The sequence below is a fragment of the Empidonax traillii genome, unplaced genomic scaffold, assembly GCF_003031625.1.
Source record: "Empidonax traillii isolate 1590-97213 ecotype Southwest subspecies unplaced genomic scaffold, ASM303162v1 scaffold95:size1152806, whole genome shotgun sequence".
Lineage (NCBI taxonomy): Eukaryota > Metazoa > Chordata > Aves > Passeriformes > Tyrannidae > Empidonax > Empidonax traillii.
The window spans coordinates 855895-883283 of record NW_020955288.1 but is presented as its reverse complement, the minus strand read 5'-3'; the positions used below and the strand labels follow the sequence as shown (position 1 = coordinate 883283).

At 39.9% G+C, this 27389-nt stretch overlaps 2 protein-coding genes and 1 long non-coding RNA gene across 6 annotated transcripts in view; 2 read left to right on the top strand and 1 right to left on the bottom strand.

Annotated features, from left to right (window-relative positions):
- Positions 1-2244: 2244 nt before the first annotated feature.
- On the bottom strand, positions 2245-25254 carry LOC114056523. Its single transcript, XR_003571021.1, has 3 exons — positions 25050-25254; positions 14216-14311; positions 2245-2595 (listed from the first exon to the last, which is right to left on the bottom strand). It is a non-coding gene; the product is annotated as an uncharacterized LOC114056523 (long non-coding RNA).
- Positions 18684-20113, top strand: PTH (parathyroid hormone). Its single transcript, XM_027881781.1, has 2 exons — positions 18684-18884; positions 19852-20113. The coding sequence occupies exons 1-2, from the start codon at positions 18718-18720 to the stop codon at positions 20111-20113; spliced, it is 429 nt and encodes a 142-aa protein (XP_027737582.1). The 5' UTR covers positions 18684-18717.
- A 664-nt stretch (positions 25255-25918) lies between the features above and the next one.
- BTBD10 (BTB domain containing 10) overlaps positions 25919-27389 on the top strand; it is a 28124-nt gene continuing 26653 nt past the window's right edge. The window contains exon 1 of one of the 4 annotated variants that reach the window (XM_027881807.1): positions 25919-25987. The gene's annotated coding sequence lies outside the window, so the exon portion shown is untranslated. Of the gene's footprint in view, positions 25988-26758; positions 26786-27389 lie in introns of those variants that run through there. The other 3 variants (XM_027881809.1, XM_027881808.1, XM_027881810.1) reach the window with 3 other exon arrangements.

Here is a 27389-nt window from a genome sequence, read left to right as displayed (position 1 = left end):
AGCCAGTAGTGGTGGTGACTGTGGGAGAGCAATTTCAGCACCAGGGTAGCTGTAGATACAGGGAGACAAATGTGTATGGTTGGCCTTGCTGTGACAATAAGCAGCTTTCCTACTTCTTCAGGAAAAGCACTGATTCTCAACTGGAAGGCCCTTGGCTATGCTCTTACACTGGGCTAATTCTCTGCTATGAAGTAAAGCCTACTCATGCTTCCTTCCTAGCAGGACATCCAGGAGGGACACTTTAGCAACATGGAAATTAGTGGCTGTTGTCTCTGTTTAAAAGTGCAGGTGTTCCATCACCTACACACACACATGCCCCAGCACAGTTTTCAAGCCTTTGAACAGAACAAGTAATCCCTTTACCTTTGTTTTCTAGTTTGTATTCTGGATGATCACCTGTTTGGTATTATTTAACAAATGTTCATTACAAGTCTTCTGAATTTGCACCTTTTTATTAAATATTATTTGGTTCCAGTGATGATTTTCTAGAATTAAAAGCACTTACTTAAACAATCTGAGGAATATCAGCTATCTGAAATTAACATATGGTACAGTTGTATGCATTCTGGCAAGTTTTTTTTTACTGGCTCTTTTGACAAGGTTTATTTTGATTTTGAGAGAAATATTTTACTATTATTTATTAATTATGAAACTTGTAATGAAAAAGGTAATGGAACTGTTTAAGCTCAACGTGAGAGCACCATCTAGAGGCAAATAACATACCCTGTATCAGGCTCAGTGCACCCACGAGCACAACAAACTGGCAAACTACTTTGAATTTAATTAGAGAATGCTTTGAGAAAATAATCCCAAACTTCTCTGTACTAAGGGAAATTTCTTTCTCCTACACTGTTTATGATTGTGAAATGGAATAAACTGGTGGGAAATCTCCAGTGACTTGCAAAGAGGAAGATTGAGAAATCAGCAATCAAAAAAGTATGAGCATTTCAGGGCACCCATGACTGAAATAATGATGCACTCAGTTCTTTGGAAGCATGATTACAGTTGCTCTGTGTGCTGAAAGGTATGAAATACGTGTGTCGATGTCTAAGACAGGTGTTAACACAAGGATTTCTTCAAGCAACAGTCCATATTAGAGAGATGCCCCATTAGCACACCCCTCAGTGCATTTAGACCATGGTTTAAACAGCAATGAATTAAAAATAAAGCAAGTTTCCTGCGTCCAGAACTTTGTGTTTAGGAAGTCTGGACATGTTTAGGACTCCTAGGGGGATTTCGGTTTTTCACTACAACACATCTTGGGTAATCTCCATCTTGTGGAAAGAATCACAAGATGCTACAGTACATGTAAGTGAGTGGAAAATTGTCTCTATATACTTCTGGTTTATAGGCAGTGAGCCTTCTGTCTTAACAACTGTTAGAACCATAAAATTTTGAAGTAATTCCAAATAGGCACAATTGTCATGGAAGGAGCAAATAGACAGGGGCAATAATACCAACTAAATAGTTTCTGAATGCAGCAGAAGGATGATTAGATTCCTAAATTACTGTTGGCTGTGTAATATTGTAAAATATAACTATATCTCTGTCATGGAACAATGATGTTTGAATTCAGTTCTGCATCCTAGACCTATGATATTTTTTAGTTTAGGAAATTTTCATAAGGATACTCTTCTTTAGCTGTGGAAGAAATGCATAATGCTTAGATATCATAAAAAAACCTGAAAAAATAATAATAAAATAGCTGTTACTTAACAATATATATTTTGCTTAACTATATATCAGTTTCTCAGGTAATTGTCTTCTTTCTAGATGCTTTTAGAGTTATGTTCAATATGCTTTTAATAAAAATTCCCAAGTTAACAAACACTCCCAATTACTGTTTGAGATTTGCAATTAACCACTTACCTATGCCTATCCAGCCCAGAGAAAATGTCTTTTTAGCTTGACAGGTCCATCCACACCAGCTGTTACAGTTAGCTCAAGCCACACTAACATCAGTAAGAATGTCTTCAGAGAGCTTGTTTTTGTGCTGTCACGCCGTGGAGAAGCTCATGCCACCAGGCTTCATTGTCCTGGTTTTATTAAGATGCTAGATTATGAAGAGGTTGACTTGCCTTTGCAGCTTCACCCAGCTGTGCAAAAATGCCTTAAATGGACATTTTGTGGCACAGTCTACTTTATGAATTCAGTGTAGTCCCATGACCCACATCAATGCTCAGTGTTTATGAGGATTCCTCTAAACTAGGGGGATGCAGCCCCTGATTCTGCATCCCTTTTATTTTCCCTTATAGCTCTGTTCCCGTCTACCTCCCTCCATACTTAACTACAGGTAAATTACTGTAGGGGACATTTAAAGATGGCCAGCAAAGGACTTTCTAAAAACTGCAATTATTCTTTTTTGTTTCTTTACATTTACCTTTATTTTTTTTTTTTCAAATGAGAGTTCCTTTCTCCTCCCATATTCCTTCCTCACCCTTCACTTAATTTTACCAGCCTTGTCAGGTCTTGCTCTATCTCCTCCTGGAGACAGGTGTGTCCCCTTTTCTTGATCATGCACTGTAAACATAGGCAATGGCATGACAAATCTCAAACAACTGCTGCCTTCTCCAGTTGATTCACTGGTTGCAAGAGCTGAAAAAAAAATAAGCTAATGGCCTTTCAGTGAAAAAAGCTCTTTTGATTATTCAGGCTCTTACTTCTGTTCTCTGGGATGTCAGTATCTCCTTTTCTGCCATCGTGAAGTTTCCCAAGATAAATAAAGTCTTAATTTTATTATGAAAATGCTTTTTACACTTTGTACTTCTCGTGCTTTCTTAGTGTTTGCAAAGGAGAATAAAATCCAAGAGGTCGGGAATTACTTTTTCTTTTAGGTTTATGCCACGAAATCATATGACTTGCACACAGAACCTCCAGAGGGTTGAATTTGTAGCATAACAAGAAATTCTTTACTGTGTGGTGAGGCACTGGCACAGGTTGCCCAGAGATGTTGTGGATACCCCAAACCCTGGAAATGTTCAGGGCCAGGTTGGATAGGGATATGAGCAACCTGGTCTAGTGAAAGGTGTCCCTGCCCATGGCAGGGTGTTGGAACTGAATGACCTTTAAGATCCCTTCCAATCCAGGACATTCTATGGTTCCTTAATATTCTAAGGATCGAATTGTATCCTTGAGCATATATATGAATCTCCACAGGGAAATCAACGTAAAAGATATACAAGTAAAATTTTATTCTTATTGGAAAACAAGAAACTATCAGGATATTTGGTTTCTGTATGCTTTGGTGTTTGGGTTTGGGGTATTTTTTTAGACTGCAGAAACTAAGTAGAAAGTGGGAAAATTTACATAGATCAGTAGTTCTCAAACCTTCTACACTGTCTGTTTTCAGATCAAACAGAGCTTTGGAGATGGATGATTCCTGAGGTTTAGATTGTATTACTGATTGTATTACATCAGAATTGTGTATTGTGTAAGATATTGTCTGAGATATTGTGTGAATCACTATTACTACATCTTCTTGCTACTTATGTCTGATTTATGTCAAATACTTACACATTTATATATATATATATATATATATATATATATATATGTTGGGGTTTTTGCTGTCTAGAAATCTGTCAGTCTTTGCTCTGCATCTGATTAGAAATGCTCATTTGCCTAATTCATGCAGGTCAGTATTTGTGGCATTGACATCTAGCTGGGAAAAGTCAACAGGTAAGGTGGGAACATCCTAAAGCATTCTTTCTAAATCTGTAGGAGTTCATCAGTCAACACTTAAATTGAGAACAGAAATCAGCTACATCACAGTCCAGATTCAGCCTGATTTCACCTGCTGCAGTTAGCTTGGCCCAGTTTCTCTTTTTTATTACAGTGACCATGGAAAAGATCTGTTGTATCTGGGCTGTATCAGAAGTGTGTGCCCCTCTGCTCTCCTCTGGTGAGACCCCACCTGCAGTGCTGCATCCAGCCCTGAGGCCCCACCACAAGAAGGACATGGACCTGGTTGAGTGAGTCCAGAGGAGGCCACCACAATGATTAGAGGGATGGAGCTCCTATCCTACAAGGAAAGGCTGAGAGAACTGGGATTGTTCAACCTAGAGAAGAGAAGGATTTCGGGTGAGCTAATTGTGGCCTTCCAGTACCTGAAGGGAGCCAACAGAAAGATGGAGATAGTCCCTGCCCATGGCTTGGACTAGATAACCTTTAAAAGTCCCTTCCAACCCAGGCCATTCTATTATTTCATATTACATAATATATATATTATATGTATTATTTACATAGGAAATTGTTCAGATATTTTTTTCTCAGGAATGGGCTTTTTGGCTCTTTGCTTCCTTCTCAATAATACGAATAAGACATCCCACAACTATGGTTTCAGCAGCAGAAGCCAACCCTTTCCCTGTGCACCTGCTGATCCCTTGTCCCCAGGAGAGGGCAGCGCTGTGCCTGGAGCCAGGAGGGAACTATCCGTTCACAGCTTTTGCCTGAGTAATAGAGAAATGTCTTCAAAATAAAATGCAGAGGAAAAGATTGTCTCTGTATAGGCATACTATAACCTTCAATGTACCCTGTAGCACTAAAAACTGGGTGGGGGGTTGGGGGGGGTGGAAATATGTTTAGCAGCATACTAATTAGGCGCTAGATACACAAAGTGACCTTGCTCAGCTTTCTAATATATGCAAGACTTGAAGACTATCCATGTAAAGATCATAAGCAAATTTCCCCCCAAGATTCTTACAATCTTTTTCTCATTTGCCCAGCAAGTAAACCTTTATCCTTGCTGTCAATACATGGGGCACTTGAATCACTTACTGTGGATGTCATCAAAAGAGACAACCGTAGAAAAGAAGGTCCCCAGACCAAACACCAGTTAAACACTGAGTTCTACAACTAATCCCTATAAGAGTTGGAGGAAGTCTCATAGAAACCCATGGCCTCCCTAAAATATCACCAGCTCTTCAGGGGCACAATTTACAGACCTTTTTTTAAATTTAAACTTGCATGGTTTTAAATAAAACATAAGTCCCTTGAGGCCATCAATAAACTGACATCAGATATCAGAATTTAATACAAAACTGGTTTTGCTGAGATAGGGCTTCCTGCTGTGCATCCCTACCTCCACAGCATTAAACAGAAAGCTGCGAGCTAGGGAATTTGATCTGTAGGCCAAATTCTCCCTTTGAGATCTCTGGCATAAGTGAAGAGAGAACATTCCCCAGCAAGAACGTTAGGCTTGTGGGAGCAGTGCTCTCAAGGAAACCTTAAATGTAGCAATAAAAAAAGAACCAAACATCCCAGCAACATGGTTTCAAGAACCACTTAGGCAAATTTGGTCCATCCAATTTACACTGAAGGAAGCCACTGCCACTGAACTCTTGAGAGTGTTGTCACAGCTGTTTTGGGTCAAAAACCCAAAAATATTGAATATATTGTACTCTGTGCATACACTGAGGGAACACAAAGACATTATGAAGTCTTGCTTCTCCTTGTGTGTGATTTAGACAGTGTGATAAGTTCCAGTGACACTTCTTCCCACATAGTATTTTGTAGTTTTGATTTGTTTTTCTGGTTTCTGATACAGGTATCTGAAGAAATCAATGAGATGTACAGATATAATTGCAAGATGAGCCAAGGAAAATGCATACTAGGCAAGGAATGACCCTTGTGATACCTCCACCTCAGCAAATCCACCCTTGATTACAAGTATTCATGACTAATGGTATTGTTTTAATTATAATGGAACACTTATTGTTGAGATGCTGCAAATGCATCCAGTTTTCAAAAGCTATTGTATTTGAATGTCTTGCCAGTTCTTGCTGAAACTCTGTAAGCAGCAATAATTTTCTATGACACTTGCCAAAGCCAAGTCATAGCCAAGATATTGCCTGATAAAAATCCTAAATGAGGTAAACCACATTGATTGAAAAACTATTTAAACGCACAAGTCTTCTTTACTTTCATTTAAGTACTTTTTCAGTATCTGGATTCCTTTCCTGATTAAAACAGAAAGTGAGGGGACAAAATCCTTGTGGGAAACTCATGCTTCAGTGGATGATAGCTCTTGACATCTGATGTTCCTAGGAATACAGAAATTTCTAAATCAGGTCATACTCAAGATCCATCTTCTTTATCTACTACTTTTTAGCATATTCAAATAATTCTGGGAGATAAGCGAGGCAGGACCTTCTTTGTTTATGCTGGTTACTCTTGCCATTTCTTTTCCTTTTTAATTATAAAGGCAATCAATGTACTTAAATAAATCTTGCTGTTACTTAACACACCTGCTCACCCCAAAAGCCTTTTTCAAAGACTGGTAAAACTGGTTCACTATCCTCTGGAACAGAGGCTATTTCTATTGAATGTTTTGCTTAGTGTAAACAAAACTAAGTACTGAAGATCTTTTACCTACCTTACATAACTTCTTTCTTCCTCTAGCTACTGTATCGCTTGGCTTGTAGATTAGTGGCATTTGAAAGGCCTAGTTCAGCTTCCTTTGTACAGCTAACAATTATTTGAAATCAACATCCCTTTTATATATTTTTCAATATGATATTGTCTTCATTTTCCTTGCTTTTTATTTCGCATATGAAGCTGCTCTGTAAACTACCTCAGCCTATAATCCTTTTAAAAAAACCCAACAAATTGCTGCAGAGACATGGTGGAAACTGTGATCTGAGTTGTCAGCATGTCTGGCATATGTTTTTTCTTTTGCTTCAAGAAGGATGATCCTGGAAACTACAGGTCAATCAGCCTCACTGTTGTCCCTGTACAGTCACAGCACGGGCTGGACTAACACCTTGTAACAGTAAAGGCTGGGGCTGACTGGCAAGAGAGAGAGCACTGCTGGGGGGCACTGGGCTAAGCTTGACTCAGCAGTGTGCCCTGGCAGCAGACTGGGTTCTGTCCACTGCAACACAGCCAGAGGCTGAAAGAAGTGGTTATCCTCTCTTACTCAGCACACACTGGGCTACACTTGGAATACTGTGTCCAGTTTGGGAGCCCCCAGTATAGAAAAGATGATCAATTAGAGCAAATCCAGCAGAGAAAAACCATGACAGCCCAGGGACTGACAGAGTTGTCCTATGAAGAGAAGAAAAGCTTATTCAGCCTGAAAAAGACTCAGGAGGGCCCAATAACAGCCTTCTGTACATCAGAGGAGGATACCAAGAAGACAGAGCCAGGCTTTTTACCAAGGGAAAGAACATCCATGAAAGAACAAGAGAAAATTGCCACAATTTGAAATGCATGAGATTCTGACTAAGGAAAAAATTTTCTCCTTAGAGGGTGTCCCAAAGATTTTCTGGGATCTTTTGTCCTTGCAGATTTTCAAGACCTAACTGGATAAAGACCCCACTATCCTGGTCTGAATTAATTGTTGACCCTGCTTCAAAGCAGGCAGATGTACTACAGGATGTCTGAGAACCTAAATGATTCTGTGAAACATGAGACAGTTGAAAGCGTCTTCTTTTAAAGATGTTACATTGGACAGTAACTTCTGAGCACTGAGAAATTTGAACAGCCCTTTGTATTTTTTCATGGTCTGTACTCAAAAAAATGCAAGATATTTCTTTGAAAATGCAAAATATTGATGTGATATCATCACGTGGTTTGTCTAATGCTATTTACAATGCAGCCACAGAAGCTGAGTGACTTGTTAACACCTGTGTTTCACCATCAGAGAAGGACTAGGATGTGAGTAAATGCCTGTAACAAAGTATTTATCATACTTGTGCAGTGAGATAATACAGAGAAGTGTTTTATTACATGGAGGTGGGAATGGCACCAGCAATAACAGCTGTTAGTGTGAGGCTCCCCAGAAATCTTAAAAAAATTACAGTCATTCCATTCAGTGTTCATAGTTTGGCAAAGAGCTTTTACTTCTTACTTCAAAAGAACTGAGCTATAAATTAAGGAGAACGATGTGTGTTTGTATTTCTTCAGAAATATGGTATGTAGTGTGCCATAGGACTGATTATAAACTAGGAATAAAAAATGAGGAGAGAAACACGATAGAGATAGATAGAATAGTGAAGGCTGATGGGAAGAAAACAAGTATGTCTGGAGTGCACAAACCATAGACACATACAGAGTAAAAATCTAGTAACACACAAAAAGCTTAAAAATCCAGTCTGCAGATTTTGTGTCATTCCTCTGTGAAGATCAGTACAAGGAAGACAAGATGAGATTGCAACCCTAGGAGAGTGGGAAATATGTGCCTCTTGCAGGTGTCAGGTCACTCGTGCCAAAGAACTTGTAAACATTACATAACAGAGCAGTAATGGACTGGCAGCTCCATGGCCTGCTCTGCCTCCTGGAATGCAGGACTTCTCATACCAAACAAGTTCAGCTTTTGGTCTCTGCATCCAGGATGTTGTGGAAAGGTATCTCCACTTACAGGCAGTGATGCAGGGGCCTTTGGGTAATATTTGCTGTTATTCTAGGTAGATTTCTGCTTTGAGACTTGTGGACATAGTTTTTCCTGTTTCTGTTTCCTCATCTGTAAAATATGTAAAGTAATTCTTCTCTCAAAGATAAAATGAAAATGACACTGAGTAAGAGACCTGTTCAGCCCTTAGTGATAACACAGCTGTAGGGCACTCTCTCCTGGAAGGATACTATTCCTCTAAGTATATTCCTAATGTGATGAGGTCATATTTGAGCATGTGTATCTTCAGCCCTGGCCATTCCAATGCAATGTCCTCTCTTTACATTATTAGGCTGCATGGCCACTGTCGAAGGGACACGTGGCATATGCTTGAGAAGGCAGTCACGGGACATACATTTGCATGTGTTAAGGACTCCTTAATGGTGGTGTTCTATTTGCAAGTGCTTCCAATACACAGCTTCACTGTAGAAGGCCTTTGGAGTTTTAGAGAGTTAGAATTTGATCCCAGAATGGCTTTTCCACTCTGCATGCATTAGGTCCATTTGTGTACAGTGGCTCCTTTAAGGACAGATTTCAGAATTCCAGAATGAAATCTTCCCTTTAGTATACAATGCTTCTTAAATACTAACAGGAAAAAACATTTCTCTGTCTTCTGTTGCAGCCTTAAGTTCAAAGACGACTTTGCAAACGTGCATTGTTCGGTTTGAATATTTGCATCCCCTCACATAACTCACCAAGTGCATCCAGCCTAGTGCGTCAAAATATGCCTTTTTGACCCTACCTAAGTTCACTTTAAATCAGTGTTCTAGTCTAATATTTCAGGCCTGCTCTTTTTTTAAATGTACTTTAATAAATATCTGGAAAGTCCAAATCCTCAGATGCTGAAAATTAGCATTGCTAATGTCAATTGAACAGCTGCTCCAGTGAGTGCTGTAAACCAGAGGGATGCACTGATTTCACAGCAGTGTGCGAAGAACCCAATCTGCAGAGTGAACAAGTGTGTTTAGAGAACAGAGTTATGCAATTCATCTATTCTGGGGATTAGCCATTCCCAGGGTTCTGAAAAAGGTAACTGGGTTGGACTATTTATAGAGTCTGTTCCTACAGTTACAGCACAGATGTAGCACAAAACAGAACCAGTCAGCTTGAGCTACCTCCTCTGTGCACCTGAGTGAATTTATACTCTCACAAATGTTTATACATCTCTCAAATACAACGAAATTTAGGGGTCTAGGATGCTACTCTCGCCTCAGTATCTGCTTGCACATTAGTATGCCCTATTTCCTATTAGCATCTGACAATGCCTTTGGTTTTCAGGTCATTTGTATTACAGAGATAAATAGACACTCCTTTTGAAGAGGTTTCCTTATGTATAAGAGAAGAGAAGGGGCATTAATCTTGGGAAAACTAATGCAATAGTTGCCTAAATTATTCTGCTTTTTAATTTCACAAGGCTACTAGGGATGGTGGCTTAGAATTCTTCCTTTACTTGATTCTGTATTTCTGAGGTGCACTTGTAGGATCACTGTGAAAGTATAAACCCCATTGTTATTGCTACAGGATGATAACTGTGCATAAGAATTATTGAAAAACTACAATCTCTCCTCAAAGAGTTCGCAGTCTTGAGGTCATGCAGAATTGCATAGCTTACAGGAAAAGAAGGAACAGTTTGTAGAAGGATAGTACAGGTTTGGGCTGCTTTTAATAGATTCTACTTTTTATATATAAATATTTGTGTATATACAGTAATTTTTATCTTTTCTTGAATATTGAAAAAATATTTGTTTGAGTAGTAAGCAGTAAGAAGAGGGCAGAGGAGACAATAGGAGGAAATTTATCTAGCTAATGGTGAAAAGCCTGTTCCTAATAGATGGGTTACTACGAAAAAATCATGTAAGGAACAAGATTCTATAGGGATGACCATTTTAATAAGGACTAGGAACCATGGAAAATGAAGTGATTGCTTAGGCAGAGTTGGTTAATTCTTACCTTCACTAGTCTATCCCATGGGATAGGGAGATCCCAACGTAAAACAAGGAGTAACAGAAAATGAGGGCAGAAATATAAGGTTAGGTCCTTCACTACTCAGCATTCTATACTGCCACTCATGGACAGTGCAAGATAAGCAAATTTTGAATTGTTTGTATCCTAGTCCAAACTGCATAGATTAAAATGACAGGGTGCAGTGCATGGAAGTGGTGATCTAGGCCTTTTATAAAAAGCATAGAAAATTAAGATGAAAAGCCTGAATATGGAAGAAGAGATTTAGCCTATGAATAGATTTCAGTGGAGGCTAAGCAAAGAACTAAACACTTCAAGATGAAAAATTTTAAAATGAGATAATCTGTATAGCTTTCTAAGAGAGGAGACTTACACATGTGATCAAGAAGATCTAAAAGAGACCCACTGATGGTTGTGATCTATTCATTTCACCAAAACTCCCACTGCAGGTAATAATTCTGCTCTCCTCTAGTGAAGATCACAGTACAAAAGGTCAGGGGTGATGATCTGCAGAGCCAGACTCCAGCTTTTTCTTTTGAATCGCACAGACTCAACACAGAAACTGAAACATAGAGAAACAGGGAAACAAGAGCACATAACTGTTAAGCACTGAGACGCACAGAGCTGCACTGCAAAGTGCATTTTCTGATAGACTACACTGTCCAATACAACCAGAGAACTGAATGAAACAGAAAGCAGAACAGGGAGTGACTGATACTCAAAATGCATATAAGATGCTGGACTTCTTGGTGAACTGGAATCTGAGAATTACTATAAGATTTTCATGTTAGTACTGATATTTCAGGAGATTCTAGGAAGAAAAATGAGTTTTGAGAAAATTACTGGTCAACACAAAAGGATTTTAAATATGCATATGATGCAAAAAAAGTGCATGCGCTAAAAATGAAGAAAATTATTAATTCATGACTTTGATTTTGACAAATATTAGTAATCTAGGTAATAATTTAATGAAAAGGATGGATTAAATAAAGCAGGAAATATACAGAAAAAGTGTTATTTCTCTATAAAATAATACAAATATATGTACAGATACATGAAGAGTCTCTTGAAGAAACTTCAGGTCAAAATATTTGACTACAGAGTTAATCTTTAATAAGTATTTGTCTAGATATTTTCATTTAAAGGGATGTATTTAGGGTACAAGGTCTTTAAAGTATAACATAAATCATTTAATTTGCTGTAATTCATAGCTCAAATAATGAAAAGCTTTGTATAAAATACAACATTTTTCATCCTCAGTATCACCACTATTAGAGGGTCTGCAGCATCTTGCATGTTTACACAGCATCTAGCACAATGTTTTCTTTCAAAACCCAAACAAAATAATAATTTACACCAGTTCTGTATGTTTTCATGTTTTTCAGCTGACAAGGGACTAAGATTTTTACAGGATAGTCACTGGATTGAAGGAAAGATCTAAAATGTCATCATTTGTGAACTGTACTTGCCATTCCCATGAGATTTCATCAAGCTTCAGGTTGCTTACTTGGATGCTATCTGCTCATCTGCAGTGGCTGCAGAAAATATGGGAATATGAACTTGAAATGTCTTTTCAGTAGAAAGGACAGAAAAATATGTGACTACCTGCATAAAAGGTGCAGACCTTCATTGTTTCATCCTGCATCATCCCGAGTCTCCATGGTTATTTTATGCAGAGCTAGCACTTTCATTTTTACATTGGTTTCATTAGGTCAAACCTAACACTTGCAGATATCCCACACTCCTAATATTTAATCAATCAAACCTTTTCTAGTAGATGTCTTAAACGTTTTTAAAAAGATGACTTTATAGAATGTGCACATAAGCGCAGATATATGCTGAAGAGAGGGTTCCTGAATCCTGAAGTCTTGAGTGAAGAGCTTCAGCCTAGAAGAGGAATGGGAGTGGATTTTAGACTCACCCCTGTTTCAATATCAGATGCATCTCCCTCTGGGATTGCTTGTGCTCTCAAATCCAGTCTCCTTGTGTGGCTTGTCAGGGATGCCATGTTGGTTTCAAGGATGACAAAAAAGGGGCATCAGCCTTTGTTACAGCTCCAACTGCAATGCATGTCACTGAGAAGGAAATCAGGCCTGTACCAAGCATTTAGAGTGAGTAACAGCCAACAAACATTCTGGCCTATATATGACTATATATATATATATATGTGTGTGAATATATCTATGCATAATTCAGTTTGGTATTGATCCCAAAAATCCCATTGTCCAACGGCAGTTTGGAGTACTGTACCAGCTTCCTATCTAGTGGGAAAGGTCATAAAGTGCCCTATTGTTCATTACAGCACTGAATTCAGCAGAGCTTTGACAGCTTGGTGTTTCAGTGTCATGAAGGCTGAGTGATCATTGACTGTAAAATCATTTCCCAGAAATTTTAAATCCAAAGCATAACCTATATACTTTCATACACAATTCTATAAATACTTACATGTTCAGTTAACAATTCACTTACAGAACTTTAAAAATATGCACATATGTACTTGTTGAAACTAACCATGGCTTTTCTTATTGTTCAGGATGCACAACAGCATTTTTGTCACTGACCACTGAAATACGTGTCCGTAGAGACTCAGAGATAGCTCATCTTCATGACTTCCCTTAACAGCCATTTTAGCATTCCTCCAGGCTGCTCTGGATGGACTGCTTCACCAAGCTTCAGATTCTTCTCATGAGAGAGAGATGAGGTAAGCAGGACTCTCCATTTGGTCTTCAAAACAGCCATGCAATGCTGTGTGAAATTCAATGCAGCCATGATATAGGGTGGCATGCAGAGAGCAAGCACTCATGCATTCCTGATCATGTCATCAAAGCCTGGCATGTCCATGATAGGTCAATAGAGAAATTCTGTGATAGAGAGCTCTGCTAGATAACATGGCTGAGTTACACTGGGAGCAAAAGTGAGTGTCCATTCACACATTCTATGTTTTATTTCACTAGTGAAATCTCTAGAAATAATCTAGATCACAATTATCATGACGGTGTTCAGTCTATCCCCCTAGGTAAGCAAGTGAACCTAAAGTCAGGTGGGACTGGGCTGGGACTAGAATCTACCAGCTTCAGTTTTCTCTCTGATCTTTTTCTCGGTGAGGTTTGCATTTAATTTGTCTAAATGTCAACAACCTAGAAACAAGCATCATCAGTATATACTTTCCTCAGAAAGAGAACAGAGAGGTTAAGGAACATTGTGATTCTCAAATGAAAGATCTTATGTAACTGGAGAAAAAATATACTGGCGAGCAATTGTTTCCAAAAGCACAGTTCCAGTAGATGCTAAAAACCTGTTGTGTGAAGCAGACTGGACACAAACTAGAACTGTGATAGGCAATCTTTTGATTTTCACAGAAGTCTCTGTGCTGTTTTTTATCTGTTTGGAAACTGGCATGTGGTTGAAGCTTCATCTAGCTGCATGAACACACAAAGCACCTGAAGATACCCAATATTGCTTACATAAATTACCAAACATGCTGCTGCGGTATTTGAAAAGCCACAACTCTTGTCAATCAAACAAGGTTCTGAAGAGTTTACTGATTGTCACTTTGGCTTTTCATTGTGTCAAGGGAGAAACATTCCTTGGACACATTTAGAAAGGTTGCCTCACCAGTCATCCAGTGTGTCATGAATTACTTTGCTCAGTGACTTACTAGTGTCCTCCCAGCCATAGCTGCAGTCAGAAAGCATTTTATCTGGAACCACCCACTGGAGCAAGCAATGTGGAAAAAGCCTGCTTTTGTAAATAGCACTGCAATAATCTTACTGCAGCATTGAAGCCTTAGATCTAGAGGATGAAGAATACACTAAAGTATACACAAGATTCAGAATTTTAACAATATGATCATTGTTCACCTACCTGGTTGCAGAATCTGTCTAATTGCTTTCCCCTTGTTTTCAACCCTGGAGTCTGATTACATTCAATGGCACAAAATCAAAGTCAGTAGCACACCACCTGCAAGCAAAGCAACACAGATTTTTTCATGCCCAGTTGATTCAGGTATCTGTACAATCTATAAGGGAAGGTCAGGGAAGGGTAGTTTTCTGGCTGATCAAGAAAAAGTCCTCTTGGAGGAAAAGGCTGGGGTCAGCTCTTCCCTCCCACACCCTGATTCCAGCATCTTCAGCTCTTCAGCCCTCTCCCTCATCTTCAGAAGTGCCATGCCCTTGCTGGGTGTCTATAATGCCTTGTGGCACAGAGAAACCTTTGCTGTAATAAACTCTGAAGTTTATGTTGTTATATTGTCTCATTTCCATTATAGCATTCCATGGGTTTCCATGCTAGAAGAGATCACTTAATTCAAGCTTAGATCCTGCCTGAGAAAGTTTGATGGTGTACATAGAGAAACAGTCACACATTTGAACTACAATCTTTTAATCACATTTGAACTACAATCTTTTAATATTATTGTACTTCAGCCCAAGTCTCGTCAAAAGTTACTTCTTCCAAAGGAAAAGAAATGTCAGTATTGATAAATCAGCATCTACACCAACAGTTTGCAATCAGCTTTTGAATTGGTTGCCTTTGTCTGGTAGGTTACTGAAACATTTGATGGTTTGTATTCTCCTGACTGCTCTGCTCAGTTGTACCCACTGAGGCTCATTCTTAGCCTGATGCTTTTAGGACATGCTTTCAAACTCAGAATCCACTGTGTTTTCCATCTTCTCACTCCAAGAGGAGTAAAAAATTGTCTTCTGTCGATCAGTCCTCATTTGTAGGCACTAAAAGTTCCTAAGAAACTGCAGGATTTTCCATATTTTGCCTTTGTATTTATATGCACAGTCTTATACTTACAAAGGATCATGAAATGCCTTTTAACTGAGGTGATAGTGTTTATTTTTTTCTCTCTTTTTCATGGTAGAGTCTATAAATTTGGGTAATCTTGGACCTCCTACTGAACAGCAGTTCAGCAGTTGTTAGCCCTGGTTTCCTGGGTTCCGGTCTTCTATTAAGTAATCTCCAAAAGACAGATGAATTTTTTAAAGCATGCTTTAGAAAGCGAAAAATTTGAATCTGAACATGAATCATCATCTGTCTGAAACATTAAAAGAGCTCAATGCCATTTTCAGCTCATCATTAAACAGTGGATACACTGTGTCCAAACAAAAGTGTACACAATTAAAATCTTTGGTAAATAAAATACATTTATTTGGTCCACTATCTGTCAGGTACACATACGATATGCCAAGTTAAGCAAATATGGATGATATTGGGTAAGTTATTAGCAGCTGTATTTTCAAATAACATAATTTCTAGATACCAGGGATAATAATCCAAATCAAAATAAGTGGTTTTTTCCCCCTCCATATACAGCTATGCAAATTTTGAGCTGCAATGTGAAGTTTCTTTAACTGCCATCACAGCTTTTATTCTTTACATATAATGGGGCCTACATTTAATATTTTTTTTACTTTTACATCTTCACTCATTTGAGGCAAACTGCATTTTTTTAAAATATCAAGTTAAGCCATCTTTGCTTGAGATTTTAGGCACAACCTGTTACTACCTTTGAATAAAAATTACAAGAAAAAGAAATCAGAGTTGTTTTAAGGACTAGGTATGCTGCAAATAAACCAGCTAAAATGACATCATTTTTAAGGGCATCCATACTGACACACTACAGGTTGTCTGAAGTGAAGTCAGGATTTTCAATTACAATATCATACTCTGATGTTTCCTCTCTACTGGTTTCATCCAAAGATCCAGCCTGGGGTCTCTACCAGATTTACTTGGGGGTTGCAGGGGGCACAACTGCAACTCAAAGAGTAACATGGGCAACTCAAGTCTGCTAACACTCATTTTGCAATTGCTACTAATGATTTATTGCCAGTTTTTGCTATCAGTTGTCGCCAGTTTACAAGAAATCGTGATTTTTTGTTCTGTATAAAGACACTGGATTTTCTAACCCTTGTCCTTTAGTTCAGGCTTGGCCATCCCATGCTAAAGGTTCCATATGAATGTCAAGCCTCTGTAAAAAACCTGCCTTGAGGATTTTGCTAAAGGTTTCACAAACATTGTGGTAAAATCTAAAATACGGAGCTTTTTTCTGCCACTTTCAAATCCTGTCCTGTTATGCCATGTCCATTTTTATTCACATTATAACTATGAATATCCCTTTATAATAATTTAGTCACATTTTAGCCTTCAGGTTAGTATCCCTGGTGGTCACATGAGATGCAAATCCCATAAACCCCCTGCATTTGTGTGTAGGGGGAAAGGATATTTACACCTGATGGTATAATGCTGGAAACTACCCTGTTTTCTTGAACTTGTTTAAGTGAATGACTTCATTACCTCTCAGTTACTCACTTTTCTATTTACTAAGGGAACCATGAGATCTCCAGAGCTTTTTTGGAGTTCCTGGTTCTTCCCTTCCTTTTCCCATGAGAACAACATCTACGCAAATCAGAATTATAAAATGTATTTTTTTACCTCTTTATGAAATACCAGGGGAATATAAAATAAACATAAAGCATTCATGGTAAAAGCAATAATATCTTCCAAACTGTGTGTTAAAATGTGCAGATGTAAATTGACTTTTGTTTATGGGTTTTTGTTTTTTTTCTGTAGAAATACACTGGAACTCAGAAGAAGCACCTAATATAGGAAAAATATCTTGCAGCCAAAAATAATCTTTCTTCATGCATATGGGAAAGTACCTCTGATTTACACATTTCACTTCTTAGAACGTAGGCAGAGTTCTATAATTCTTTTTCCAGATTTATAGAGTACTAATTTATATCACAGCTGCTTCAAATGCCTTCATTCTACCTAGCACATTTGAGGTGTTCAGGGATATTCATAGGTGTAGGTGGAAGAGATCAGTAAGGGTCTAACCCCATTCAAACAACTTTTCAGTGGCACCAGCTTCTTATTAAAAACAGGATCCTCTACCATTCTTGAGGCTTCTGCTCCTCTCCAGTGTATTCTTTTACAAAGAAACCTCGTAACTGTCCTGAAGTGACTATTCTTATTTCCCATGAGTATTACAGATCTTAGCTTTTCAATATTTTGTTTCAGTTTTGCATTTGTAGATCACTGACCTTACAGCCTCATTTACCTTCTTCACAGATACCCAGGACTTGCTTTTTGCGGAGACCTCTTTCCTTGTAAATGCTAAATTAACAAAAGCATCTGAGGGTGGGTACATGAGGGTCAGGAGGAGGGTGTGTGTTGAGAGAGTGACATCAACTGAGACAATAAAAGGGCTTCCAAGTTACTTAGAAGCTCTATTTTAGTTACATTTAAGGGGTCCACTAAACCAATTCAGTAGTCTTTAAATATACTTGACATCAAGAGACAGTCATCTGCCGACATACCCAAACCAGAAATCTCTTTAACATTCTATCTGGTAAGTATATTCTACTTTTTTTTTTCCCCAGTTCTCTGGAAGACTTATTTAGAATATTTTATCCTTGATTCTTAATTCATTTTTACATTTGTTTCTTTCAGAATATCTTAAAAAAAAGGTGAGTGTTAGTAAAATCAAAGTGTTATATTATCTGAACCAACTCTGTGAAATGAAAAAATCTGAGGCAGTGAGTTAGAAATAACTTGAAGTGAATTCAAGTCCTGAATTTATAATATTGGATTAGATGACTGCCAGGACCACAATCTTACTGTCATGCAAGAGACCATGTTATAAATGCTTTTCTGAACTAGAGTAAAGCTGCAGAAACTATTGCAAAAATGGTATTGTGGAGTTTTATATTTCTTAAGGTTCAGTTATTCTGTATCAAATTTCTTAAGCTGTAGCAAAAAGATGCCTTTTCTGACTGCCAACACTGAAAATCCAGACTGGAAACTGATATTGGAACTATGTTGTTTCTGCCTGTTGTAGCATCATCAGCAATAAATATTTTCCAAATATACTCCAAATGGCAGTTTTGCTGCTGATGTATAAATCAGAGGGGAATTCATATAGGCAACGCAGGATTATCCCTGAAAAAAATGAAGGGCTCAATTCTGATTTCTCTTAAGTGACTAAATATGGAATGACAGGACTCAGTAGAGCTATGCCTGTCTGCAGAATTGTCAAGTTTCAGCCTTCTCATTCTAAAGAATATGCAAAAGAAATAGATAAAAGAACAGAAGTTTTTACTTGCATAGTTATATACAAGTATTTCATGGTACTTGAAGGCTATAAAGTAGTAATAATAGTAGTAGTAATAATATTGGAAGAACATGGTGCTTTTCACCCAATTATGCAAGAGATAAGTACCCAGGTGACGATGATCATGATGGAGGGCATCTAAGGCTGAACAAAGTTTAAGGAAGTAAGTTGATCACAAAATTAGGATTGGAACTAAATTCTTCATTTGCATTCCTAACCCATTTCACAAAAAAAATATTTTTCAAAAATGATGTCTTTCTTTGGATTTAAGAGAAATTACTTGAAATACAGATTTACACATGTATTAATTTCTATCTTTGTAGACAAAATGACTTCTATAAAAACCCTGGCCCGGACTGCAATCATCTTATACGCCATATGCTTTCTTACAAACTCTGATGGGAGACCAATGGTGTAAGTACATTGTTTTACACGGGAGGGCTCTGGCTGTTCTTTAGGTCTTCTCTTAGGAATATCGTTGGCTAAGCTGCATCCCTTGGGGTCACCACAGGAGGGTATCTTTTGTACCATGTGAGGATCTAGCTGGAACTCACACTTAGACACGAGCATCAACCAGTTGAGACTCAAATCCACAGAGAAAAACTTTTTCCTTAGTTCTAATGATCACAGAAAACTGCCACTGAATAAATGCCGTAGTTGGATTTATCTAATTGACCTAATATCATATAAGCCCTAAGTTCATCTACAATAGCTAAAATAAATGATAAATACACAGTCAAACAATGTTGTCACAAAATCTGATTATTCCCATTTTTGATGCCTTCTCACTAACACATCACCACCCACCCTCCCTCTCTTCCCCAGGGAACAAACCAAGCAAAATCTGTTTTTAAAAGATCCAGTCAAATTGGTTTGACTTTCATTTGTTCAAATACAAATTCTAGTTACTTTGTTTTCTTTTGTGGGCTTTTTGTAATTAGAGATTCAGAATAGATATTAATACTATAATTGAATATTTGGGTGGGAGGTTTTGATTAACTGGACTCTGTAATTATGCTGTTATTTTACCCTCTGCTTCTCTCATTCTTAGCCACTTGACTGATTTTCTTACCAACCCTTAGCTGAAAAAAAAATAGCATATAAACCAAAATTTCCAGCCATTAAACTAGGTGGCAACTAGGCTTGCTAAACACATTTTAAACAAAATCTCAAAATTCCCTAGAAAAACTCCCAGAGTCCTGCAAACTCTTCTAGGGAGTCTGGGACAACATTTTTCTATCCTTTACAAATCAGAGAGGCAGCTTTTACAGCTCTGCATTGTGATACCTCACAAAAGTTCCCAAACCCAGGTCTCTGAGTGAAGATCTGGAACTCAAGAAGGGCCACCACGAGTGTCTCTCTTTGCTCCTCTTTCCTGCAGGAAAAGATCCGTGAGTGAGATGCAATTGATGCATAACCTGGGAGAGCATCGACACGCTGTGGAGAGACAGGACTGGCTCCAGATGAAACTGCAGGACGTGCACAGCGCTCTGGAGGATGCCCGGACCCAGAGGCCTCGCAACAAGGATGACCTTGTCCTGGGCCGGAGGCTGCTCCCTGAGCACTTGCGGGCAGCAATGCAGAAGAAATCCGTGGATCTGGACAAAGCTTACATGGATGTCCTGTTTAAAACAAAGCCATAATGAAAAAGGCCAGAGCACTGGGTCTGTCCACGTGAGCACATGTCTGTATATCTCTGATCAAGTAGGGCATTTCATTGTTTTTTATTCAAACTGCAGTAAGGATTGAAGGCTCCCCTCAAGACTGAGTCAGACATTTCACAACCAAATAATAAAATGTATTTACAGTCTACCCAGGACTATTGCTGCTTATTTCTGGGTATTTTTTGGCTAATATATCTTATAAATTGCCAGCATAAAAACAGTAAGAAAGTTGAAAAATCGTTTAAGACCTGTTCTACAACTCTTACGTGGGAAGTATTTGTATGCAATCACTAGGAGTGCTTATGCTGTTAACCAGCAGTGAATAAATGCAGTGGAGCCTGTCTCCAGAATAGGGCACCCTTTTGCCTAGAGTTAAATTCTGTTTGACTTTCTACTAGTGAAAATATGTAAACTTAAACCCACTTTGATTTTCAGAAAGAGGACTAAAATCAGATGAGCATTAATTACGTAGTAAAAGCTGCACGATAATAACTCAGGATTAAAGAGTGCAAACATAAAATAAAGTAGGAAGACAAAGCTTAAGAGTAGAATGGGATAAAATTAAAACCAAATATATGAAGGCTTAATTTTGCTAAATACTGAAATGAAGGGAAGGTTTGATTACCTTCCTCTCCTCCAAAAAGTTACAACCTATAATTACCTGTGGAAACAGAGGGAGCAGAGATGGTGGCATGTATGTAAGAACAGCCCTAAACTATAGAACTGGGAAATGATTCTATACCAGACAATTACAATTGAAACAAAAATCTTGCTATATATATTTTAGTCCTTCATTTTCTCTATAAACTATGTATCTCTGAATTCCTGTATGATGTGTTAGGCCTCATCTGTAAGTAATTTTTGTTTGTGAGAGCAGTGACTCTCATAAATAAAATCACTCATTTCCATATGGAATTGTTTTGTAGAATTAGAATCTCAGGTTTCCAAGTCTCCAAAATGAGAAACATGCAGAAATCAACCTGGGAGAGGAACCATGATCTGTAATACATTCAAACCCTAAGCAAGACTCAGAAAGAAATGGATGGGAAAAAATCAATGACAACAATAATATTAACAAGCAGCAAATACAAAATTATGTTGCATGGTATATGCACAGATGTGTTTAGGATCCTCAGTCAGTTCTGAAGAATAAGGATGTTTTCTCAGCAGGAAGAATGGTGGGTGCCTCCAAATTTGCCAGAGCTCAAACCCAGTTGAATTGCTGCTCTAAGTCAAAGTGGCTGCATTTAAGTTCCCATGTTGATCCTTATTTGTTTGTTTGATGTCTAGCACGCCTTGGGGAGCTCAGTAAAAACCTCCTAAATCATTACAAATATAAATTTAATCTGCTGAAGGCTAGAGACTTGTAACTAGTGAGCTGTAGTTCATCACCTTGGCTGTAACTCTATCAATGTAAAGGCCCTGGTGCTATGAGCAGATGGGGTGTCCAGGCAAGGGCTCCCTGCTACATGTCTGGTTGTAGAATTGAGGCCTTAAAGTGCACTTTCTATTTATTCTTTTATCAGACATCTGTGCTAACTTAAATAAATAAAATTGCATTTTTGTACCTATGCCTCACTTATGTATTATCAAATAAAGTGGACCAAAAGCTCTTGGACATTATGTTAAAGCATAATACCTGACTGGCCTGTGACAATTCTGATATGATTTAGCATTTGGGACAAGACTACTAAGCCATTTTATTTTATTACAGCAATATAAATACAAAAATAATGATGAGAACAATTTTTATTTTTTTCTTTCATCTTTCCTGCATACAAAATCATATTGCTGGTTAACAAAAGGTATTTACCAAGCACAAACCTATTCATGTCCCTTTACAATAATGACACATGCAGAAACTACATAATCTTCAAGTGCCAAAATCATAAACTTTTGCATTTTGATCTAAACAAAGAATTCTATCTCTAAATAATTTATTCTTCCAAATCTTCAGCTATCCAGTAGATGAAAGATGCTTACACAAATATTTAAACTTTCTGTACACTTACAATATAACTCTTCAGGGCTAAAGACAGCACAGTGGCAGATTAATTAGTGCTGGGTAATGCCCACCAAAAATAAGATGTAATTTGAATGAAATTACTTACTAATTGTCTAGAAAACAGATTTGATATAGCTTTTCAGCTTAAACCTCTGATCTGTGTATCACCAGTTAAAACAGAAGAAGGTTCAGAGTGGGGCAGAGGATGTTATCAAAAATATTTTAGTACAAAAAAATTCAAAGATTTATCTTCACCTGGACAAACGTGCAATATTGGTCATATCTCTTTCACAGACTAAGGGGACTAGAAAGAAGATGGTAAGAAAAAACAGGGAGACTGAAACACATATATGATAATAAATGGTAACGACACAGGCAGAAAAGACATGAGTCAAAAGAGGCATGATAAAGGTATGTCAAGGGAACAGTATGGAGAGATAAATGGTATTGCCTACCCATCTTTCTGAGAGAACAAGGAGAGAGGCAAAGAGTTGAGTTTGCCTATGGCTGAATGTGGAGCTTTGAGCCAGTATGAGCCAAAATCTCATCTCCAGGCAATGTCACTGGAGGGGAAACTCTTGGGGATGTTTGAGTTCTTTTCCCACACTGGAATATGCCTTAAGTGTGCCAGGTTGTGTACTTGCATGCAAACAGTGTAAATCACTAAGTGAGTCAGCACTTCACAGCAGACTCAGAGGAGACTTCAGAGCCCTGCTTAGAGTGAGATGAAGGTAAAAAAGTATTAGGTCACAACCCCTCACATTCACAGGATCAACCTTCCAAAAATGAGGTGTCTACAGGAGGCCTCTTTGCTCCCTGAAGGATGTAGTTTCTATGTACTTATTTCCTTTTGAGGGAGGAAACAGAATCAGACTCCCAGAATCATCAGGGTTGGAAGGGACATTCGCAGGTCATCCAGTCCAACCCCCTGCCAAGGTAGAGTCACCCAGAGCAGGTGACACAAGAATGTGTCCAGGTGGGTTCTGAACATGTGCACAGAGGGAGACTCCACAATCTCCCTTGGCAGCTCTTCCAGGCTCTACCAGTCTCGTTGGAAAGAAGTTCTTCCTCGTGTCGAGGTGAAACTTCATGTGTTTTAGTTTTTGGCCCTTACTCCTTATCCTGTCATTGGGCACCACTGAAAATAGTCTGGCACCATCCTCTTGGCACCTGCCTTTGAGATATTTATGTGCATTAAGGAGATCTCCTCTCAGTCTTCTCCAGAGTAACTGGGCCCAGCTCCCACAGTCTCTCCTCACGTGCCAGACCCTTTCTCATCTTTGTGGTCTCTGCTATACTCTCTTCAGCAGCTCCTTGTCTTTCTTGAACTGAGGAGCCCAGAACTAGATACTATACTCCAGATGTGGCTTTGTTAGGACCAAGCAGAGAGGGAGGATCACCTTGCTTTATTATCTGACAAGGGCTTTTTGCCAAGACATGTATGCTCCAAGACCTATCCTGTGCAGACACACATTTATTGTACACACATGGTTTTTATAAAATTCTCTCTGAAAAGAAAAACACTCATATCTCTCACTGGTGAGTCAATGAAACAAAAAGCACTAATATCTATCCATCCTCTGGGGGAGTAAAACAATAGTATGTGGAAAAAGAAAAAAAAAATTGACAAAGCCAAAATCACAAGAAGTCAACTAGAAACAAGATAATTTGTGATATCCTACCACTGGAGATTTAACTGCCAGTGATTTGGCTTCCTAAGCTGCTTCTGACTTTGGCTGCTGTAAATGCTACTGTTTCATGTCGCTCAGTTCACTGCTAAACGTGTGGCATCTGACTCCTCACCTTGTTAGCACATTTTAACAGCTTTTGTGAGAGCTGCTTGGCCCTCATTGTTCTGCTGCTGGATTTCTAGAACTGTGTGGTTTATCTCTATGGTCATTATTAAAGGATGGAAAAAGAGAATTCATTTACAGATTCATGTTTTGCTGTACGTTGTAGCAAAGCTTCTGTTCTTTGTGGGGTATTTTGGTGTAGCAAAGGCAAGAATTCTTGCTCTCCTGCCCTCTCTTCCCCTTCTCTCCCCAAGGAGCATAAGGAGTACAACTTGTCTGCCTAATATTCCCTGCCTGAAACAGTGAGATCTGCTAATGCAGATCCTCAATGTACACCTCAGGCAAGTCCGGAGGTGTACACTCACTGAATCCTGAGATCAAAGCTCCTAGGTGTCCCTCAAAGAGGAGGATGTAAGATATACAAAAAGCACTGGCTGTACAGTTCCAGGCTCTGGAATCTGACAACAAATTTATCGCGTTGGTCCACCAGCAGTGAAATCAGAACCCCTGCTCAAAGTGGATATACTCATCAGTAGGATATAGATTCATGTTCCCTTTTACCCACATGTTTTCCCTGGGAAGTCTGGTCCAACAGTTTTAAGAGATTCTGGTAAGACCCCATACAAAGTGGTTGGTCTTCGGGGTGGGGGGGGTGGCATCCCCAAAATATCCCCTGTAAAACCACACTGGCTTCCCACAGTGCACAGAGGAGAACAGACATTCAAAAGGTTGGGCAGAGGTTTGCTCATTCCCTTCCTCCTCCCAAACTGCCCACTAATTCAGATTTGTTCATCTTTGAATCTCATCTTTCAGTTAGCTGAATATAGCTGGTGCTCAGTATTGGTTTATTCTCCCTCCTCCATCCCATGAGGATTGCAAAGGGTTCAGTGCACTGAAGTTACCTAAAATGTGGAACAAGGTAGTTCTGTTGGGGTATTATGGAATGAGAGCCACGTCCACTAATTATATTTCTAAATAGACTGCAGATTACACAGAATCTCTACAACCTATAGGGCTGTACAAACATGCAGTTGGAATTTAAAGCAGGAATCGGTTTTAGGATGAAGCTTGAGATATCAGATGCCAGTTCTCCTAGATAAACTGCATTATGTGATACCTGCGCCCCTATCATCCCCTCGGTGCTGCTCCACAGGGAGATCCCGGCTCTATAGGGAGAGCCCAGTTCCTCAGAGGGGAATCCAGCTCCTCAGAGGAGACCCCGGCTCCACAAGGGAGATCCCGGCTCTAGAGGAGAGTTCCAGGCTCCTCAGGGGAGATCCTAGCTCCATAGAGAGGGAGATCCTGGCTCCAGAAGGAGACCCCAGCTCCTCAGGACAGATCCCGGCCCCACGGGGAAGAGCCCAGCACCTCAGGGGAGAACCTGGCTCCTCAGGGGAGATCCTGGCTCTACGGGGGAGTTCCAGGCTCTTAGGGGAGATCCATTCTCCACAAGAAGATCCCAGCTCCACGCAGGAGATCCTGCCCTCTCAGGGAAGTTCCAAGCTCCACGGGGAAGGACCCAGCTCCTCAGGGGAGATCCCGGCTCCTCAAGGGCGATCCCTACTCCACAAGAAGATCCCGGCTTCATACCTTCCCCGTTCCCCACCACCGGCGGGAGGCGCTCACCCTCCAGCACCGCCCCAGCCCCTCACAGAGGCCACCTGCAACCGACCCACCCCCCCGCCCCCTCGGCGGGGAGGATTTATCGTGTTTCTATCAGTATATTTTATTTTGTTCCTGTTCGCAACGACTTGTGCTTTGTTAACGTTTCACCCATTGGGCGTTTTGTTTGTTTGTTTGTTTGTTTTTTTCTCTGTCGGTTTTTATCCACGCAGGAATTTACTCTCCCACCTCTCCTCCCGCTACCCGGAGGATCGGCCACTGCCTCCTCAGGGAGCGCCGCGCGCCGCTCCCTGGCAACGGCGTCCCGTGGCTCTCGCGAGATCCGGGCGCCTCCACCGGCACCTCCTCCGCGACAGCAGGGGCGGCTCTCGCGAGAGGTGGCGGCGGGTGCGCGGGCCTGGCGGGGCGGCGGGAGCGGACGCGGCTCGGCCGGTGAGTTCGTGAGTGTGTGAGGGAGGGAAGGGCGGCTGAGGGGCCACAGCCGGAGTGTGTGGAACCCTTCACCGCGGGGAGCCCCTACCCCAAAACCACAAAACCCTCAGGGTCGGAAGGCACTTCCCTTGCCCGACCCCCCTGCCCGGACAGGGCCGGCCGGAGCAGGTGGCACAGGATGGACTAGGTGGGTCCAGGATGTCTCCAGAGGGGGAGACCCCGCGGCCTCCCTGGGTAGCCTCGCCGACCGCGTGCTGAAGGTTTTTCACCCCAAAAACGCCGCAGACGGATTTACCCCCCCTTCCACCCCCGCGGCCGCTCCGTTCCGTGAGGGGTCATGAGCGCGCTGGACACGGCTTAAATTGCTGCTTTTCCTCATATATCATTTATTGGTAGGACCTGCCTTCGCTGCGAGGCCTGTGCAGAGGCAGTCTTGTTGCTGAGGGGTACCTGACAGCCGTCGTGTAATTCCCGAGCACACTTATTTTACATAATCCATGAGCAGTGATTTACCCACTCAAACGGTTTCGTAAAGAGTTCGGTATCTTTATCATATTTTTTTTCCTACGTCAGCATATTTTATTTACAGAAAATATAAATTGGTTGTGTGATAAATCTGTCATAACACAATTATGTGTTGCAGTTGCCTGTTTGTTTTCTTTTTCTTTAAATGCACTTTTGTTTCTAGCTATTGCTTCAGCACCTTTTTCCTGTTTATCTCTGATCCTATCCACTATGTCACTTTAGAGCTCTTTTCTTTCAGAACTGAGATCCAGCTCCATCATAGACCTCTACCAGGTTTGTTCCTGTCACCTGTGGGGCTTCTTTGTCAAAAATAGTGGTTGAGCATTGTATCTTTTTGTTCTTTATTGTTGGCTGCCTCTTAAAAATTTGAGTACATGCTTAAAATATAGTTTTTCAGTAGACTTTTTGGCTGTCCTTGCTGTTCTCCTCACTTCTGTTTGCTTGTATTCCTCATGAATCATCTGCTGTGATTCATTTAAAGAGTACTTACCTCTGTTCCCTCAGCTTTGTTCATCCTTTCCCTGGAATAGACTTCCCCTCTCTCTTGGGTTTCCTGTTGAATTAGATGTCCCAGAAATACAGTATCAGTTATCAGCTATCTCACTGTTCACAGTCCATAAGCTGATAGTTCACACCTTTTATCTTTTATCTGAGCTAAAAAAATGTGCCTCTGCATCATCTTGAATTCCTGTAGCTTGAGCACAAGTACAGTCAAAAGGAACTGGTTGATTTCTGCCCCCTGCTTCATTCTCCATTGCTCTGCAGTTAAGGAAGATGTTCCACTGTGTTTGTCCTGAAGGTCTGTCAGTGTGTCTTTGACTGGCTCTCTTGCAAAACATCAGAGATTTTCTGTAATGACACACAGGTTTCCTGCCAA

Excerpts from the sequence above, each read along its gene's own strand:
- PTH (XM_027881781.1), top strand. The coding sequence starts at position 18,718 with ATGATGTCTTTCTTTGGATTTAAGAGAAATTACTTGAAATACAGATTT. Across the intron at positions 18,885-19,851 it reads TCTGATGGGAGACCAATGGT|GAAAAGATCCGTGAGTGAGA; the intron begins GTAAGTACATTG and ends TCTTTCCTGCAG.